This window comes from Argentina anserina, chromosome 1, assembly GCF_933775445.1.
Source record: "Argentina anserina chromosome 1, drPotAnse1.1, whole genome shotgun sequence".
NCBI lineage: Eukaryota > Viridiplantae > Streptophyta > Magnoliopsida > Rosales > Rosaceae > Argentina > Argentina anserina.
In genome coordinates this window covers 22,825,548-22,844,432 of record NC_065872.1, presented here as the reverse complement: position 1 = coordinate 22,844,432, position 18,885 = coordinate 22,825,548, and the positions used below count along the sequence as shown (strand labels likewise).

The 18,885-nt window shown below is 38.3% G+C and overlaps 1 protein-coding gene and 1 pseudogene across 3 annotated transcripts; both read left to right on the top strand.

The window, feature by feature from the left end:
- The first annotated feature begins 4,083 nt into the window (after positions 1-4,083).
- Positions 4,084-12,029, top strand: LOC126804118 (G-type lectin S-receptor-like serine/threonine-protein kinase B120; annotated as a pseudogene).
- Positions 12,030-13,088: 1,059 nt separating this feature from the next.
- On the top strand, positions 13,089-16,964 carry LOC126788900 (protein PLANT CADMIUM RESISTANCE 10). 3 transcript variants are annotated; one of them, XM_050514928.1, is made up of 4 exons: positions 13,089-13,234; positions 13,558-13,733; positions 14,727-14,953; positions 16,663-16,964. In XM_050514928.1, exons 2-4 carry the CDS (start codon positions 13,562-13,564, stop codon positions 16,831-16,833), a joined length of 570 nt encoding a protein of 189 aa, XP_050370885.1. In that variant the 5' UTR covers positions 13,089-13,234; positions 13,558-13,561; the 3' UTR covers positions 16,834-16,964. The 3 variants fall into 3 exon arrangements, with proteins under 3 accessions (XP_050370885.1, XP_050370890.1, XP_050370877.1); XM_050514933.1 differs by having other exon boundaries at positions 13,558-13,773; XM_050514920.1 differs by having other exon boundaries at positions 13,098-13,234; positions 13,524-13,733.
- The last annotated feature ends 1,921 nt before the right edge of the window (positions 16,965-18,885 follow it).

Sequence of the window (18,885 nt, the reverse complement as noted above, 5' to 3'; positions counted from 1 at the left end):
CTTTAGGTTTTTCATCCTCTTCAACTTCCATTTCCTAAGCTTTCAGATTCCTGATCAACAAATCTACTCAATATTCATTTAAGTTGTATTTCTCTTGAATCGTCATCTTTTCTATTATGTACTTCTTTGGAAGAGATCTCAAAATTTCCCTAACAATATCAAATTCCTTTAAAGGACGTCTCAAGATTTCACACAAGCTAGAAAGATCAGTAAAACAATGATAGAAGCACAAAGTGTGACGCTTTTAATGTATATATGCCATATTCTTGTTATTTGTTATCTTTATTTAGTTGTTTTAGGTTCATATTTGTGATTTGTATATTTAGGTAGAGCTAATGTCGAATTTATGAGTTTTGATGATGAAATTGTGCTAAATGTTAGAAATCCTTATTGAATTATGATTTTTTACTCGACTAGAATTCTATTTTCCTATTTTCATTCTTTCTTATTTCTTACTTGTCAATTATTTTCAAGAAAGACAATTCCTAGCTGGACAAGGAGATCATGTCCGAGTTGGATAAGGAGAAGAGAGGTCGGCCTAGCAATTCCTAGTTCAAGATGGAGAGTTGCCCTGCAGCTTGTTTGTCTCCCATTTGGATTTGGTTTCCTACATCAAGTTGGATTTGGAGTTCAAGAATCAAAGTCCATATTAAAGAAGATATCTTCATCCAATTATGGTTCTATCTTCTTATGGCACGACAAGAAGGCTGTTTTGTTCTCCTATATATAGAGGCTCGGCATTGTAGAGAAATCATTATCAACCTTGCGTACAAGTGCTAACCAAAGCTCTACCGAATTTCATACTCACCAATTCAGAAAATCTTAAAACTGATTTCTCCATACCTTCATCATCATATCCCTACGTGGTCATCCATTCTCTAGAAGACTTGTTTTCTCCTTTGTGACACCGAGTAGAAAATCATAAAGTGTAACCATGATCCTTCTATTTTTGATTTCGTGTTTTAATTTCTATTCTTGGATGATTATGTATTTGGTTTTGTTAATTTATTTCGACTTTGTCTATGAAGTTGTTTATTGATTTCGAGTTATATGAAGATGTCGATTTTCTGTTTTCGTTTTATGATCTTTTGGTTTTATGCCGATCTTGTTATTGTATGATTTCGATATCGAAGTGTTATGAATGCGAGTAGTAGCATGATATTTAGGTTGTTGGATTAAGGACTTGTGTTATGAACATGTTTATCTTTTATATGTAGTTTTGAAATTTCATGATTGTTTGGTTAAGTAGGTGACATGCTTAATGGATTCAATATGCGTGGCTTTGGAGGTGCATGGTAGGACGAGTATGTTAGATATCAATGAATGGCGAGTAGCAGTAGTTGAATGTGCTATGTGTCTATGCATATAGGATGCCGAGTATGAGCCTAGATTGCATGATCCAACCTTAGTTGTTCTTGACTTGTTTTGGCATGAACCTTAGGGAGAAGGAAACTTGATTTTCGTTGGCTTTACATGATTTGTTTTGGTGATGTGTTGTGAGTTGGTTGTTTGATCACATGTATATATTAGTTTAGGTTTATTTTCTATTTTTATACTTTCAATCTGAAACTTGTATTAAACCTTTTCTCTTTGTGAATTCGTGTTATATGATTGTGATTCATACCCTAGTTGGATCTCCGATTTTGTGAACGATACCCTCTTGCTTTATACTACTAATGATGTTCATATGGTTAATATTGATGTCGAGTAATCGAACCGATCAAACGAGCATAGAAATCATCAATAGTTTCATCATCTCTCATCTTTAAAGCATCAATTCCAGAATAGTATTGTTGTAACCTTTGTTCTTTTACAACATCATTATCTTCATGGAGGACACATATATAATTTATCCCATACCTATTTGGCGCTAATACAATTCTGAACCTTCTTCTTTTCATCTTTAATTAGAGAAGCATAGAGAGCATTTAAGGCTTTGTGATTTTCTTCACTCTGTTTGATCTCTTTTTCATTCCAATCATCTTCATCATTTAATTTAGGTGAAGACCCCTCTGGAGCCTTTCCATCAATAGCAAATTCTGGAGGTTTCCATCCATGTTTCACACTTCTCCATGCATCAAAATCAATTCCATAAATAAATGATCTCATTTGAAGTTTCCATTGAGCAAAATCCATTCTTTTGAGCAAAGGCCGTTGATTCAACCCATTTCGTTCCATCTTTAGCTAGATCTATCGGACATCACCAGCATTCGCTCTGATGCCAAATGAAAATACTTGATAGAATGATTAAGAGATAAACAACGGAATATATCAAAGAACTTTACTTTACTATTGAATAAATCATCACAATGTCAATGTATGATCAATCGTAATTATAATTCTCAGAAATAAAATTACTTCACACTTGAAAAACACAGTCAAGTATATTACAAAGTCACGAAGGTCTTTGTTGCCATGAAGGACGATAACACCACGGAGGTCGTTGAAGCCACGAAGGTCTTCCAATGGAGTCACGAAGGTCTCTTGCTATGAAAGACTGATCTAGGGTGTCTCTCGGACTGTGCTATAACTCACTCTCTGTTGAAAAACGTTTTCTCTCTCTCTCTCTCTCTCTCTCTCTCTCTCTCTCTCTTTTTCCTTTATCTCCTCACGTCGACCCTCTTTTATAAGCCGTACCTTCCTTTTCTCACCAGTAGATCCACATGATAACTCACTCATAACATCCTTTCTAAAAATGAAACTATCTAGAAGGGAACTAACCTTATTGAAACACAACTCTTAAATAATAAAGGAATATAACAACTCATATCTTTCCCATTAACCACACATCCTCTTTCTATAATAAATCTTTATCTCCTAATAAACTGAAAATATATTTGAAAACAACCTTCCAAATATATCTAGTTCTACCCAAATAAATGATGAGAAATATAGAAGGAAATCCCAACCTACAAGGCAAGAGACCTTCTGTATGAAGCTTTCCTAGTCGGACTAGGAAACTTCACTTCTTCAATTTAAACTGACCGGATCTTTCCTTTTTTCACAAGCTTGGAAATCCTTGAACTTCATCAACTCATGGAGGCCAATATATCTTCAGTACAGTATTGGCAAGAGATAACCCATGATTCATACCAAACTTTGTATTCATGGTTGCTAGTTCCGGTCCAATTTTGCTACGAACACCAAGTTTGGATTATCCTAACTCTGCAAGTTTGAATTATCCCAACTCATGGCGTGCCCAATTCTCTGTGATGCATCAATCTTGCAACTTAGCTTTGAGGATGAATGAATTGGTGAGATTGAAAGCAAGAAACCTGGTTAAAACTTGGAGAGTTGGAGGGCCAGTTTTTCAGATGAGCAAACTTATGCCTTGCAATATTCTTGAACATGTTAATGTTCCCGTATTGATCCAAATCTGTCTGGTGAATTCGACTACCCGATTGGATCCTAATGTATCGTGTACGGCGAGAAAATCACTCTGATAGCTAATAAAGCCACATGCTCACAGCTGCTTGAAGTTTAAAACGGAAGAAGAGATGAAAGAGTAATGGGCAATTATGGAAATCTAAATCTAAAAGTACAAATGGGTGTGTGGTTTTCAAAAAGAGGAGTGCAAATTTCACTCCCCTACAATAAGTCGTGATAAGGAAGCATAACCCATTAGCTTATAGGAATTTTACTAGTTGGTACGCCTTACATGAGTTGCATCAATCACAATACTCAAATGTATTTCTGTTAAAAGCGCGACAATATGTACGTAGTGCAATAAGTGCATGCATTATTGAAATAATTCTTCGTCAACTTCAACAACCTAGTATTCCCCTCGTCTTCGTAATACTAGTCCTCTGCATAACTCCCAACCTTGCTACAGTCATCACCGAAACAAAGCCAGAAGTCAGTCAAGGCCAAAACGATTTTCATGTGCAGCTTTTAGGTCTACCTCCATAGTCTAAAAGCTTTACTTAAACAAACGAAGGAAAGCAACACCAGCCAGGCCGCCACCCAATAGTTGAAACTTAAAACTCTCTGCCGACATCACACCTTTCACACGCTTCAACCTTCATTTTCTAGTTTCTAAAATTCTACAGCGTAGAATGCCTGCAATTCTGTGAGTCTCTCCAAATGGAAATCATCACCGGTAAAAACCCAGGTTCTGTTTTCGAGATTTTCTCTGTCTTTTTAATTGTTTCTTGCTATGTTCTTCTGTTTTGCTCTGCTTCGAGTTCGATCACTCAGGGCCAGACTCTAAAAGACGGCGAGACTTTGATCTCCGATGGCCAAACCTTCGAGCTTGGCTTCTTCAGTCCGGGGAACTCTTCGTATCGTTACGTCGGTATTTGGTACTACAACCTTTCAGACCCGGCAATCGTTTGGGTCGCAAACAGAGAGAGCCCTGTGCCTGATAAAGCTGGAGTGTTCACGATAGGAAACGATGGCAATCTGGTTGTTCTAGACGGAAACAGCACTGAAGTCTGGTCTAGCAATGCTTCATCAGTATCCAAGAATTCATCTGCAGTCCTGAGAGATACAGGAAACCTTGTGCTTTTGACAAATACAACTACATACCTTATTGGGAGATTTTTAATTTTCCTACTGATACGTTTTGGCCTGGGATGAGAATGGTGGTGAACGCTAAAGAGGGAGAGAATCGTGCTTTGAGGTCCTGGAAATCAGCCAATGATCCAGCTCCAGGTGACTATATCTCTGGTGTTGATGCTAGAGCAGCACCACAGCTTATGATATGGCATGGTTCTGAAAGAAGATGGAGAAGTGGGCACGGGAACAAGTTACTATTTATTGGTCTTCCTGAAATGCCAACAAGATACTCTGCTGGTTTCAGTCTTATAGATCAGGGAGACCAAAATGGGAGCTACTACTTATCTTACACCCCATGGATGTTTCTGATAAGTTGAGGTTTCGCATAGGATGAGATGGTTATGAAGAGCGGAGCATTTGGGAGGATGATTCAAACCAGTGGGTTACTCTTATGTCTCAGCCGGACAAGGAAAGCGGGTGTGAGCTTTACAACAAGTGTGGGAGCTTCGGGCTTTGTAGTGCATCGGATCATGCTAGTTGTGATTGTACGCAAGGATTTCGTAGAAATACTTGGGGGGATATGTCAGATGGGTGTGAAAGGAGGACACCATTGAAGTGTCAGAGAAATAGTACTGATGCTGAAGGTGGTGAGGATGGCAGTGAAGTGTACAAAGGTGCCGGATTTCGCAGACTTGGTGGTGGCGACAGGTCCACAGATCAGTTGTGAGCAATCTTGTTTGAACAATTGTTCATGTACTGCTTATGCAGATGTTTCTGAACTTGGCTGTACGATTTGGACAACCGAGTTGGTTGATGTGCAACAGTTTCCAAAGGGGGGAAACACATTGTATATTCGTGTTGCTCATTCCGATTTAGGTAACCAAGCTCTCTTATTCTTTCTTGTTGCAGGTTTTGATTGTTTACTTTTACTCAATGGAATAGTAATAATCTTCTCTGTCATTGCTGAGGTTTCTGGTATTCATTTTTATCATCTATAGTAAAGTTTAAGTGTTAATCAAATATGGTCAGAAGAATAATCGAGTCACTACTCACTTGACTATGCTACGCATGAATGGTTATTTATAGTCATAGGCAAGATGAGGTTTCTACGTTGAACATGGAAGCTATTGAAAATTCAGAACATTGCACAGAAAGGGTGTAGGTAGTAGAACTTGTCCTTGTAATGGCTATGCATAAGCAATCAGCTGACTTGACTTTCTGTTTACATAGCTTTTTTCTCTACCATCTTGGTTTTGTGATATTGCACAGATTATTTATTCCTTTTCTTTGGCCTCTTATTGTCTGTAGGTGGCAGCAAAAAACTATCCGTCCTTGTGATATCACTAATCACTGTAGCGGTAACAATCTTCATATTTCTAATATGGAGGTTCAAAGCAAAACTTAAAGGTAGGATGTGTGCATCTACTTCTTTTTAGTGAATGAGAAGAGCGCATGATATAATCTCTTTACCCTTTTTCCTAACTTCTTCATTATTTTTCAAATCTTCAGTGTTGCCCTCCACTTCAATTTCATGGTTGAGAATCTGTGAAACACCAACATATGATGCTGGCAAGACCAAAGAATTCTCAACAGAAATGTCAGGATCACTAGACCCTACTGTAAACGGGAAGCAAGTACATGGACCGGATTTGCCATTGTATAGTTTCAACAGTGTAGCAGCTGCTACAGACCACTTTTCTTTAGTAAACAAGCTTGGGAATGGGGGATTTGGTACTGTCTACAAGGTGAATTTATATGATGATTGTAAAGCATGTCTGAGAATATTTAAGTGATATGCATGTCCTTAGGATTTCACCATTTGTATCATCTCCAGGGAATTCTTCCAGGACTAGAAGAAATAGCTGTTAAGAGACTTTCCGAAGTATCTTGCCAAGGGATGGAGCAGTTTAGAATGAGATAAATCTTATTGCTAAACTGCAGCACAGAAATCTTGTGAGGCTATTAGGCTGTTGCATTGAAGGAGAAGAAAAGATGCTGCTCTATGAATACATGCCAAACAAAAGCTTGGATTTCTTTCTTTTCGGTATGTTCTATTTTATCTAGTTGAGTAACCTTTAGTATCAAACAGCTACATAAAGTTTATGGCATAATTAAAACATACGGATTGTAACTAGAGGGATTTTGCTAAGTAGTTCTGTTTTTGATGAAATTGCAGATACAACCAAGCAAGCACTACTGAATTGGAGAAAGCGCTTCATGATTATTGAGGGGATTGGACGAGGGCTCTTGTATCTCCACAGAGATTCTAGACTTCGAATTATTCATCGAGACTTGAAAGCTAGCAACATTTTACTAGATGAAGATATGAATCCCAAAATTTCTGACTTTGGTATGGCAAGAATATTTGGGGGGAACCAAAATGAAGCGAACACAATGAGAGTTGTTGGCACATAGTAAGTCTCGAGTTGTTGACACTTATATCAGGCCTAATTTTTTTTTTTATGTCAAAAGTTTATCAATCTAAAGTTTATATGTTGATATCTACATTGCAGCGGCTATATGTCTCCTGAATATGCAATGGGAGGTCTGTTTTCAGTGAAGTCGGATGTCTATAGCTTCCGTGTATTGCTGTTAGAGATAGTGAGTGGCCGGAGGAACACTAGCCTACGAACCTCACAACATTTGAGCCTTATTGGATATGTGAGTACATATTGTTGGCGTGAATCACGGAGGGGATTGTGGGATAGTGGGTGATGCTTTCTGATTATATATATAGGACATCAATATGTATAGATTCATTAAGAAAGTTTAATAAAGTTTTCCACTTGGTATCAGAGCATGCTCTGTTTTTCTGGGATTTTTTATTTTTGTTTTTCTGGGTTTGGTGCGAGCTCTCTGCTGGTACATGCAGTGGGAAGTCTATTCTCATAGGTGCTTTATTTCGTCTGGTGGATCCATCTGGTCGAACTCGTCTATCGTTGGTCATACAGCCAGCGGTCCTCCGACGCTGCCCTCCCGTGAACTTCCGCCGCCGCCTCGTCTTCCCCGGTTGCAACTCCAAGTCAAGTCCCGCACCTCCCTCAATTTGGTCCCGGTCCTCACCACCAACATAACCGTCCACACAATCTGGTACGGCACGTGGCAGCCCCCTCCTAGAAGACCACACCGGCCGGAACAAATCCCGCGCCTACCTCAGCCAGAATCGCCCTCAGCTGCCTTGGTATCGTCCCGCGCCTACCTCAGCCAAAATCGCCCTCTGCTGCCGCCGCACTAAACTCCCCCGAATCGCCTCCGAAACCGGCGACTTCTCCACCGAAACCCTCAGCTGCCGCCGCACCAAACCCGGACCACCTTAATCTGGAAAAGGCACTGCTTTTTCTCGATCCTTCGGGTACTTTCCCGACCCGGCCAGCCTGCACGGATCCGACATCAAGATCCGGCCCAGCATCATCAGACCCAGCCAGCCTGCACAGATCCGACATCAGATCCGGCCCAGCATCATCAGACCCGGCCTAGCAGCACCGACTCGGACCAGCTCCACCCGACCCGACCCGGACCAGATTCAACCCGACCCGGGCATCTCCGACCCGACCCGGACCAGATTTGATTGTCTTGTGACCGGTGCCGGTTCACCGACGGTGCACGAGCACCCAAGATAAGTTTATATCAGCTTTTTTTTGGTAGCACTACCTACCGCATCAGTAGTTGGTCGTGACAAAATTGGTATGGCTTTCAATATTTCTAACTTTGTTTACTGCTATACATGGATTATTGATTCGGGTGCATCTGATCATATGACTTATGACAAATCTTATTTTACCGTATTGTCTTCTCCACCAGTACCTTATGTTACTAATGCTAATGGTGAGGCATTTCCCGTACTAGGGAAAGGGTCAGTTCGTATTACTCCCACCATAGAGCTTCATAATGTGCTATATGTACCTGCTTTATCTCATCATTTGATATATGTTCCCCAATTGAACGCTGACGCTAAATGCTCTGTGACATTTTTTCCCATGTATGTGATATTTCAGGATCTTCTCACCGGGGAGTTGATTGGTCGGGGGTATCTGAGGGGCCGGTTGTTTCATCTGGATCAGACATATGCGGGGGAGAAACTAGGGGCTCAGTCTCGGACCGCCTTAATCTCCAATTCTGACAACTTAAGTGAAGTTTGGTTATGGCATCGTCGTTTAGGGCATCCATCTTTTAGTGTTATGAAAAAATCTATGCCTACTTTGTTCATTAGCGTGGATGAGTCACTTTTACGTTGTGAGACATGTGTTTTGGGTAAGAGTCATCGCTCTACTTATTCCCCTAGTACTTCTAATCACCATAGTCTTCCTTTCGAATTAATTCATTCTGATGTTTGGGGACCCTCCAAAGAGTCTACTGTGTCAGAGATGCGTTATTTTGTGTCATTTATTGATGATTGCACCCGTCTTTCATGGATTGTTCTTTTCAAAACTAAAGATGAGGTTTTTCCCGCTTTTCAATCCTTCTATACCACTGTCTAAACACAATATAATGCCACCATTAGAGTTCTTCGTTCTGATAATGGGGGGAATATGTGAATCATGTCTTTCAGGAGTTTCTTAACACACATGGAATTGTTCATCAAACGTGTCCTTATACACCTGAGCAAAATAGAGTTTCTAAAAGGAAAAATCGTCACTTACTTGACATGACTCGGTGTATTCTTTTTAGTGCCCATATGCCCAAATACCTTTGGGGTGATGCTGTCATAACTTCCGCCCACCTCATTAATCGTCTTCCCTCTCGTGTCCTTGAGGGAAAAGTTCCATATGAGGTGCTTGCATCTCATGTCTCCTTACCCTCTTTTCATAATCTTCCTGCCCGTGTTTTCGGTTGTGTTGCTTTTGTCCATCTTCCAAAACACCAGAGATCTAAGTTGGATGCCCGAGCCGTTAAATGTGTGTTTGTTGGGTATGGTGGACATCAAAAAGGGTACCGGTGCTATCATCCGCCTACCGGGAAGTACTATATCACTATGGATGTTACTTTCTTTGAGGACATGAGCTATTTTTCCTCTTCTGATACTGCTCTTCCGGGGGAGAATTCATATTTTGAAGAGCTGTATCATGGAGAGGGGGAGATAAGTGAGCCAGTAGATATGGTGACAGGTTCTATTGAGATTACCAATGTGTCAGCTACACATGCACCACCGGATGATTCCGGCAGTGAAGTCACTCCAGAAATTCAGGTACCAGCAGATGACAACACAACTGCCCCTCATGTTTCTACACCTGACCAATGCTCTCCTGGTACGGAAGATCACTCATCTGAGGTTAGTCATTCTATTGGGACTAATACTAGTGAGACTAATAGTAGACAATATGTCTTGCCAAATAGGTCTACTTGGGGTCAGCCAACAAAAAAGTATGAACCTACCGTTCAGGCTAAAACTAAGTATCATGTGGTAAATTTTATGTCTACCAAAAGATTGTCTAAGTCATATGAATCATTTGTGAATCAAATATCTACTGTATCAGTACCTAACAAAGTGCAGGATGCATTAAGAGATCCAAAATGGAGGAAAGCAATGGAGGAAGAGATGGAATCATTACAAAAGAACAATACTTGGGATCTTGTATCTCCACCACACGGCAAGAAGACTGTGGGATGTCGTTGGGTGTTTACAGTGAAGCATAATCCAGATGGGTCAGTGAGCCGGTATAAAGCACGCCTAGTAGCAAAAGGGTTCACCCAGACATATGGTATAGACTATGATGAGAGATTTGCACCTGTTGCAAAGATAAACACTATTCAGGTATTGCTCTCTTGTGCTGCTTGCTTAAACTGGCCACTTAGACAGTTTGATGTTAAGAATGCATTCCTTCATGGAGAACTTACAGAAGAAGTGTACATGGATCTCCCGCCGGGGTATGCGGCTGCTTCTCCAAATAACTCTGTATGCAGATTGAGAAAATCTTTATATGGTCTTAAACAGTCACATCGTTCTTGGTTTGGAAGATTCTCACAATTCATGAGGAAAATTGGCTATATGCAGAGTAATTCAGACCACACATTATTTCTCAAACACCAACAAGGGAAGGTGACAGCCTTAATCATATATGTTGACGATATGGTAGTTATTGGTAATGATACTATTGAGGTAGACATATTACAGAAGCAGCTAGTCACAAAGTTTGAGATGAAGGACTTAGGTACACTTAAGTACTTCTTGGGCATTGAGGTAGCCAGGAGAAGTGATGGTATCTATATGTGTTAGAGAAAGTACATCCTTAATCTACTAACGGAGACAGGTATGTTAGATTGCACTCCAATTGATACTCTTATTGAGCAGAACCATTGGTTAGCAGAGTACCCAGATCAAGTGCCCACTGATAAGACTCGTTATCAGAGGTTAGTTGGACGCTTGATTTATTTGTCACATACCAGGCCAAATGTTGCGTATGCAGTAAGTGTGGTGAGTCAATTTATGCATAATCCGAGTGTGGATCACATGGATACTGTTGTGAGGATTTTGAGGTACTTGAAGTCAGCTCCAGGGAGAGGAGTAATGTTTTCTAATCACAACAATATCCTTGAGATTTGTGGCTTCACAGATGCAGACTGGGCTGGAAATATTACAGATCGGAGATCCACATCAGGGTACTTTACCTTTGTTGGAGGTAATCTTGTTTCGTGGAGGAGTAAGAAACAAGATGTGGTAGCTCGATCTAGTGCTGAAGCAGAATACAGAGGTATGGCTCAGGGAGTGTGCGAATTGTTATGGCTTAGAAATTTGCTACAAGATTTGGGTATTAAGCCTCAGTTTACTATGCAGTTGTACTGTGACAATAAGACAGCTATTGATATCTCCCAGAATCCTGTGCAACATGATCGTACAAAATATGTAGAAGTTGATCGTCATTTTATAAAGGAGAAACTAGACGCAAAAATCATCAGTTTTCAACTTGCCGATATGCTCACAAAGGGAGTGTCTAAAAAGACATTTTATGATTCACTTAGCAAGTTGTGCATGGTTGATATGTATGCGCCAACTTGAGGGAGGAGTGTTGGCGTGAATCATGACTCGTGATTCACTGAATCACGGAGGGAATTGTAGGATAGTGGATTGTGGGATAGTGGGTGATGCTTTCTGATTATATATATAGGACATCAATATGTATAGATTCATTAAGAAAGTTTAATAAAGTTTTCCACTCATATATCTGTAATGTTACTATTATCAGATTTGATATCTCTATGAGCAAATACTGAAACTATGAAATGATTTCAGGCATGGCACCTCTGGAATGCAAATACACCAGAGGATCTCATTGATCCTTCCATTTCAGACACTTGTAATGATCGATCTGAATTGTTGAGATGCATACATGTTGGATTGATGTGTGTGCAAGATTCCGCAGATTCGAGACCAACCATGTCAGCTGGAGAGTGAGACTGCAAATCTTCCATTGCCGAGAGAACCCGTGTTTACTTCAATTAAGAGATACGTGGACACAACCTTTAGTTCAGAAGAAGAAACCCCTGAGTTAGTATCTGTAAACCATGTCACTATTACAGTGATAGATGGAAGATGACAACATTTTTTGCTACCTGCTATTTGCTACTCCATCCATTCTTGGGCTACAAGCAAATATGTACAGTTATTACATACAGATCTAGTTGGGGATCTTTTTCTTCCTGCTAATATTTTCTTCTTATATTATTTTGGTGGTTAATATTCGAGATTCAGTTTAATCTGTTTCAAATGAACACTTTAATTCTGCTCTATTGAATTCAATGAATCTTTGCGTAATATTCCATGAAAAATGCGTTTAAAAACCTACAATTTAATTATTTCAATAAAAGCACTAAAGTGTCTGAACTACTGTTTTTCAAAAATTATTCAACACATTGCTAGAAGACTTTATTATCTCCATCAAGATTTGAAAAAAAAAAACATAGAGGACAGTTTACTTAGTGGGAACGGAATTAAAAAATAAGTCCCTCATTCTGGATTTAATAAGTGTGTTTCGAACATCTCCAATAATTTTGGTAAAATTTCTCTAAAATAGAGAAATAAATGCCAAAATCTCTAAAAAATTTATGCTCAAACTCCAACAGTTTCTCAATTTTACATATTTATTTATTTTATTACAAGTGAATAAAATATTATATAATCATATTTTTATAATCATAAATTATTTTATATATTTAATTTGCTAGTTTGAAATAAATGATTCAAATTTTTTATTATTTTGATTGGTTGTTATTAAAATTTAAGTTATTGGAGAAAGTGTAGCATTTAATGCTCTTATTTCTGCAAAAATTTACAGATTGTTATAAATTTGGAGAATTTTTCATTCTCTCTCATCATTTATCTCTTTTGAAGAATGAGATGTATAATCTGTTGGAGTTGAAAAAACTCAATATTCTCTCAAATTTCTATTTTTTTCTAAAATTACAAAACTGTTAGGGATGCTTTTAGAGTGTCTTAGGGTCGCAAATTTCCAGAACTTTTTTTTTCCTAGTCAAAACGTTTTCTAAATTTCTGGGCGGTTGCTTTTTCCAGACAAAATTGAGTTTGGACTTCGATAAAAAAAAGAATTGAGTTAAAGACTCCATGTACAGTGGCACACTGGCGCGTGGATCTTACGTGCCACTCCAGAAATCCGAGCAGTCTGTTTGATACTTCGGGCAGGGAAGAGAAATTGGCCCAAAGGAGTAAATCTAACACGGAATCGGGGTTTGTCGTTCTCAGGTTGTAACCACACAACCAAATTACGGGAGGCGAAATTGTTGGGTACGATTCTCTTCTTTTCATTTCTTGAAATTGAATATTGTTTGTTCTTCGTTGGGTCTTAGACTTTATATTTGTTTCCCTTCCTGTTTCAATAATTGAATTTATTGGGTTCAAATTTGTGACTTTGATTTGTTCTATTAGCATTTGAGAGGTTGATCCCCTTCACTACTATGTTACTGGTTTATTCTTTGTTGAAAATCACTGGGAGAGAAACTAGTGTTGAATCTATAACCATTTACATCAGACATTCACACAGTGGCTGTCTGTCTAATCTATAAATTTAATCCAGTGTTCTATCTATAAATTTATTTGCTCATCACCAGAAAGATGAAGAGCCAAGGCAGTTATGCACCGCCGACTTACATTCCCTTAGGCCAATCAGATTCCGGATCAGCTCTTGTTCCACGCAGTGAAGACCCTCCTGAGCAGCAAAATAGTGCCGATGGGCCGATACAATGGTCTTCTGGAATTTGTGCATGTTGCGATGACACGCAGAGCTGTACGCTACTTTCTGCCTTCTAAACTTGCTTTTTCACAAGGTGCCTCTTGACTAGGGAAGCAAAAACTAACTTGTCTTGATCATGCTTTCGGTTTTCAAGGGTTCCATAGAAAGGCTATAACATGATTTTGGCTGTTTAACTAACCATATATCTCATACTCTCAGCCGTTATGTATGAATATATGTGTTCTTATACATGATTTCGACTTCTCCTATATCTGACGTTGTTGTTGTAGCCTGTGTCTATGAATTAGAAGCCAATGCCTTATTGAAATAGTGTACAGTTAACTATACAGTAATAAACTGATTAAGGTTTCTTAATGTTATCTACATAATAAATTTCAGGTTTGAACATGATGAATAATTAATTCGCTATTGTTTCACATTGGTTGGTTTTAAGCATCCGGGTTAACTAGCCTGATGACCAATAGATTAGGCTAACGATATGCTTGCTTTTAACATTTAGTTGTATCAATTTTGTAAGTCGTCCTTGATTTTGACAACAGTCATAGTTCTCTGTTGCTGGCAACAAGCTATAAGTGAGTTTGTCTATTCATGCATTTCCAGAACTTTTTAATATAATCTTGACGAAATAATATGGGGATTGATAGTGTGGAAACATTGCTCTTGGTAAAGTTGTGTATGCTATTTGTGCTCACTATCATTCATTAAGCTGTGAATACTTTTTTTTTAAAGATATTTATAGAAGGCTTAAAGATGGTATTTTTTTCCCCTTCACTTTATGTTTAGAATATGAAATTTATGTTTGCTGGTAAACTTTGAAACCATGGTGGGTGTAGTATCGATAAAACTTGTGTTTGTTTACAGAATTTTAATAAGCTATAATAACTAAAAGCAGGATACTAATTTTTGTCACTTGTCAGTTACACAAACATGTGCATGCAATAGCACGAAAATTTCACCAATCATGTTTTTAAGCTTATGATATTCCAACTATTGTAATCCGATTCAGGTTATTATTTGCTTTTTCAGGTTGTATAGGTTTATTTTTCCCTTGCTATCTGTTTGGAAAGAATGCAGAGTTTCTGGGCTCTGGGACATTAATGGGCTCCTGCACTACTCATTTTATTCTGTGGGTACTCGTAAATACAGTCTGCTGCTTATTAACTGATGGTGTTATTTTGGGTATACCGGGATGTTTTGTTGCATGCTATGCTTGTGGCTACCGCAGGACACTAAGATCAAAATATAATCTCCAGGTATTGTAATATTGTGATATACTGGCTTCTGATTAATGCTTATATTTTTACTATGTACCTATTAAGTAAGTAGATGCTCTTCTTATTGGGTATGCTATCTCAATAAGTTTGGGTTCAATAATGGCCAATTTGGCTGGTGCAGTTATGTTGCAGAAAATGAATATGAAAGATCTAATTTGTGTAAGAAAGGAAAAATTGACTAAATAGTATCTGACATTTTTCCTATTCTAACTTTTAGTATCTCAACTTTCTAAAATATCAAAACCATATCTCACCTTTTAACTTCAACCTAAGATTGGTATCTACGTCTGTTACCTCCGTTAAGGAAGCTGACGGCAGAGTAATATTAGTCATCAAATGACCAATTTATTCTTTATTCCTTGCCATTTTTTTTTTGTAACCTTTGATTCTTCTTCTTCGTCAATTAATGAAAGAAAAAAAGCCACAACAAAGAGAGTATCGTGATGGAAAAGCAGGGATTTTGAATAATGTTGGGCAGTTGGGGAAAGTATATTCCGAAGGTTTTGCCGTTCTTTACAGTGCTGCATAGTGTGTATATATATATATATATATATATATAGTGTTTCTTCCACTCTCTTTGCCAGAAATTTCCAGCTTTCTTTGAAAAACATAGACTCTGCCACTCTGGTTCCTTTCTTACATTCTGTGCTTTTCAATTGTAAGCAAGTTTTCCTTCAAATTATTAAGAATCTCCTTAACAGTACATTTAAATTGAGGAAATTTCAATTCAATTCAGTAACAAAAAAAACTAGAGAGCATCGTGATGGAATTATAACCTGCAATCATAATCCAAACCACTCCCACCACCGATCTGCAAAAACCTGGCGAAGTGGCTTTCCAGATTACAGACCTCTTTTCTTCAATGGTTTGGGCAATGAACACCTGCAATCCCACCAAACAGAGAAGTCACTACCTAGGTCTCTTTCCCAATCTGGTCAATTTGGATCAATCGGTGCAAGATTGTGTCCACTACTTACATAAAGCAGCCGATGACTTTCTTCAATCTACAGTGAATTGAAGTTGATTAATTATATAAATGATCTGGTTAGCCTTGTAGGTTGAATGTAGGTGAAATTGATGCAGAAGAAGACGAGGGTAATAAAATGGATTTGTGGGTCTGTGAAGTAGTTTGGGTGATTAGAAGACCTGGGGCCTTGATCTGTAAATGAAAGTGAGAAGATGATGGGGAATTGGCTCAGCTCGGGTAGCAATGGAAGAGAGAGCCAAGGGGGTTCTGTTTTTCTTTTAGTTTTTGGACTTGACGATAAAAATAATGATATATAGAAAGACTAAAATACCCTTCAGTTCTCAACTTCCTTAACGGATGTAACATACGTAGATACCGATCTGAGGTCAAAGCTAAAAGGTGAGATATGGTTTTGAAGTTTTGGAAACCTGGGATACTGAAAATTAGAATGTGGAAAATGTCACACTGTTTAATCTATTTTTCCTTTAAGAAAATCAATGGACAATATTATGATATAATTCTGAATTTTAAGCGGTCCAGTAGGAAGGGAATTATTATGTGTGATGATGTAGCTTCATTAGCTAGATATGTGGCAGGTGAATCATTATTCTGATAATTTTACAATTCACTTGGGAAGGAAGAATGGTCGTAACTTGCTGATAAATCTGTGACCAGCACAATTTTTCATGGGCTTACCATTTCTTGTGTATGTACTTTGTAGGAAGCACCATGTGGAGACTTTGTAACTCATTTTTTCTGCCATTTGTGTGCTGTTTGTCAAGAGTACAGGGAGATCCGTGAAAGGTCAGCTGAATTTGGTCCAGGTAATTTAAATCTAGCCATAGTTACTGCCCCAATAGTCCAGACAATGGAACCAGCACTTGACAAGTAAAGTCACAGTTCTCTGCAGGAATATTGGCATCAGTTTTCAGTTTTACAAAGTTCTTTACGCCACTTAATGTATATATTGTTACTGAATCCCCAAAATCTCTTATAGTACTATTTATGTATTAAGCTTCGGTGTTTATGAGTGGTAGTTAGCAATATCAGTCTGGTGTATTCTGTGCTCTGGTTGTGCTTAAACCTGTAGTGAAGCAAATGCTCCATATGTAAGCAAAGGATGAGCTTTATCAAATGACAAGAGGAAAAACAATTAACAAAGAAAGAAAGAAGAAAAAAACCGAATAGAAGTATATATCTCCGTCTTATTTGCTATTTTTCCTTCAAACTTGGTCCATGTAAAGCCAAAAGGGGTTCTATTTGTACCTACAAATCCTACAATCGTTGTGCCTCCAGTTAAGTCACTCTTTATGAAATTTACAGACGCATCAAGTTGTTTTGGGTTTAGGGTTTCAGTTACGGGGCGAGAGTGATGCTGTTTGATTTGGTTTCATGTAGGTTCCTATCTTTATGATACTAAGGTTCCAGAAAAAACGATTTGATTCCTTATCTGAAACGGTTTTTCTCCAGATTTCAACCCCTTTAAATACCTCATGAGCACCTCACTAGTAGGGGTGGAATTCGGCCCAAACGGTTCGGTTTTGGGCTCAAATCGGAAATCTAACTGAAATTGAACTTCGGTTCGGTTCGCGGTTCTCTGATAGACCAAATTGAATATTGAACCGACCAATTCAGTTCGGTTCAGTTTTTAAAAAAAATTGAAAAAAAAAACCAGATTGAATCTAGGACCCGTCAACGGCCCTTGCGGGCTTTTACGGGCCTTGCGGGCTTGTATAAGAAAAAAATATAATACTCTAATTTAAGGGTTTAAAACAATAAAAGAATTATTATAAAACATTTTTTTAAAAAGTCACAAATAAATTCTAGTTTCAAAATATTGTCGATCGACACTAATAGACGTGATCGATATATATATATTTAGGGACCATGTAAAAATTTCATCCGTTTTGAACATGGTTTGACCGTCCGTACCAACGGTTAACTAAAAAAGAGGTGTTTACACATAATAAAACCTCATTGACCGGGGCTTTGCAAAATGAGTTTTCTCGTTGCGACTACGCACGATCGATAACAAAAATTAGGTGATTTCAAATATGTAACCAGCTTTCCGCATTCGCATCTTGGTAATGGGTTCCCCCCTTAGGGCATATTAATGTTGTTTTTGGTTTACCGAAAATTCCGACGGTCAAACGAGGTCTGAATTGGATGAAACTTTAAAATGATCACTAAAATATATATACTGATCACATCGGATAGTGTCAATCAATCCCGAGAAGTTTCCTTCATATAGTCGCTTCATAATGTGATAGTTTTATTATAAACCTAATAATATAAAGGTTATGATACATTAGTGGACACTTCGGCTATCGACAACTCCAGTTCGAAATATGGTCGATCAACACCAGTAGATGTAATCGGTGTATATATTTAGGGAACCCGTAAAAATTGCGTCCGTTTTGGACATGGTTTGACCGTTCGTACCAACAGTCAACTAAAAAAAGGTGTTTTGACATATTGAAACCCCATTGACCGGAGCTTTGCCAAATAGATTTCTTCAGTGCGCCTATGCACAATAGGTAATAAAAATTCGGTGATTTCAAATATACAAACGGCTTTCGTCATTCGCATATTTGTAATAAGTCCCCTTAGGGCATATTAGTAGTGTTTTCGATTTACCAAAAATGTCGACAGTCAAACAAGGTCCGAGTTGGATGAACTTTTTATAGGGTAACTAAATATATATACCGATTAGATCGGCTGGTGTCGATCGATCCCGAGAAGTTTCATTCATATAGCCGCTTCATAATGTGATAGTTTTATTCTAAACCTAATATAAAGGTTATGATACATTAGTTGACACTTAGGCGATCGCCAACTTCAGTTCGAAATATGGTCGATCGACACCAGCAGATGTGATCAGTATATATATTTAGGGACTCCGTAAAAATTTCGTCCGTTTTGGACATGGTTTGACCATTCGTAC

Coding starts and splice junctions, on each gene's coding strand:
- LOC126788900 (XM_050514928.1), top strand. CDS start 13,562: ATGAAGAGCCAAGGCAGTTATGCACCGCCGACTTACATTCCCTTAGGC. Junction 13,734..14,726: donor TTGCGATGACACGCAGAGCT/GTACGCTACTTT, acceptor TTGCTTTTTCAG/GTTGTATAGGTTTATTTTTC. Junction 14,954..16,662: donor GATCAAAATATAATCTCCAG/GTATTGTAATAT, acceptor TGTACTTTGTAG/GAAGCACCATGTGGAGACTT.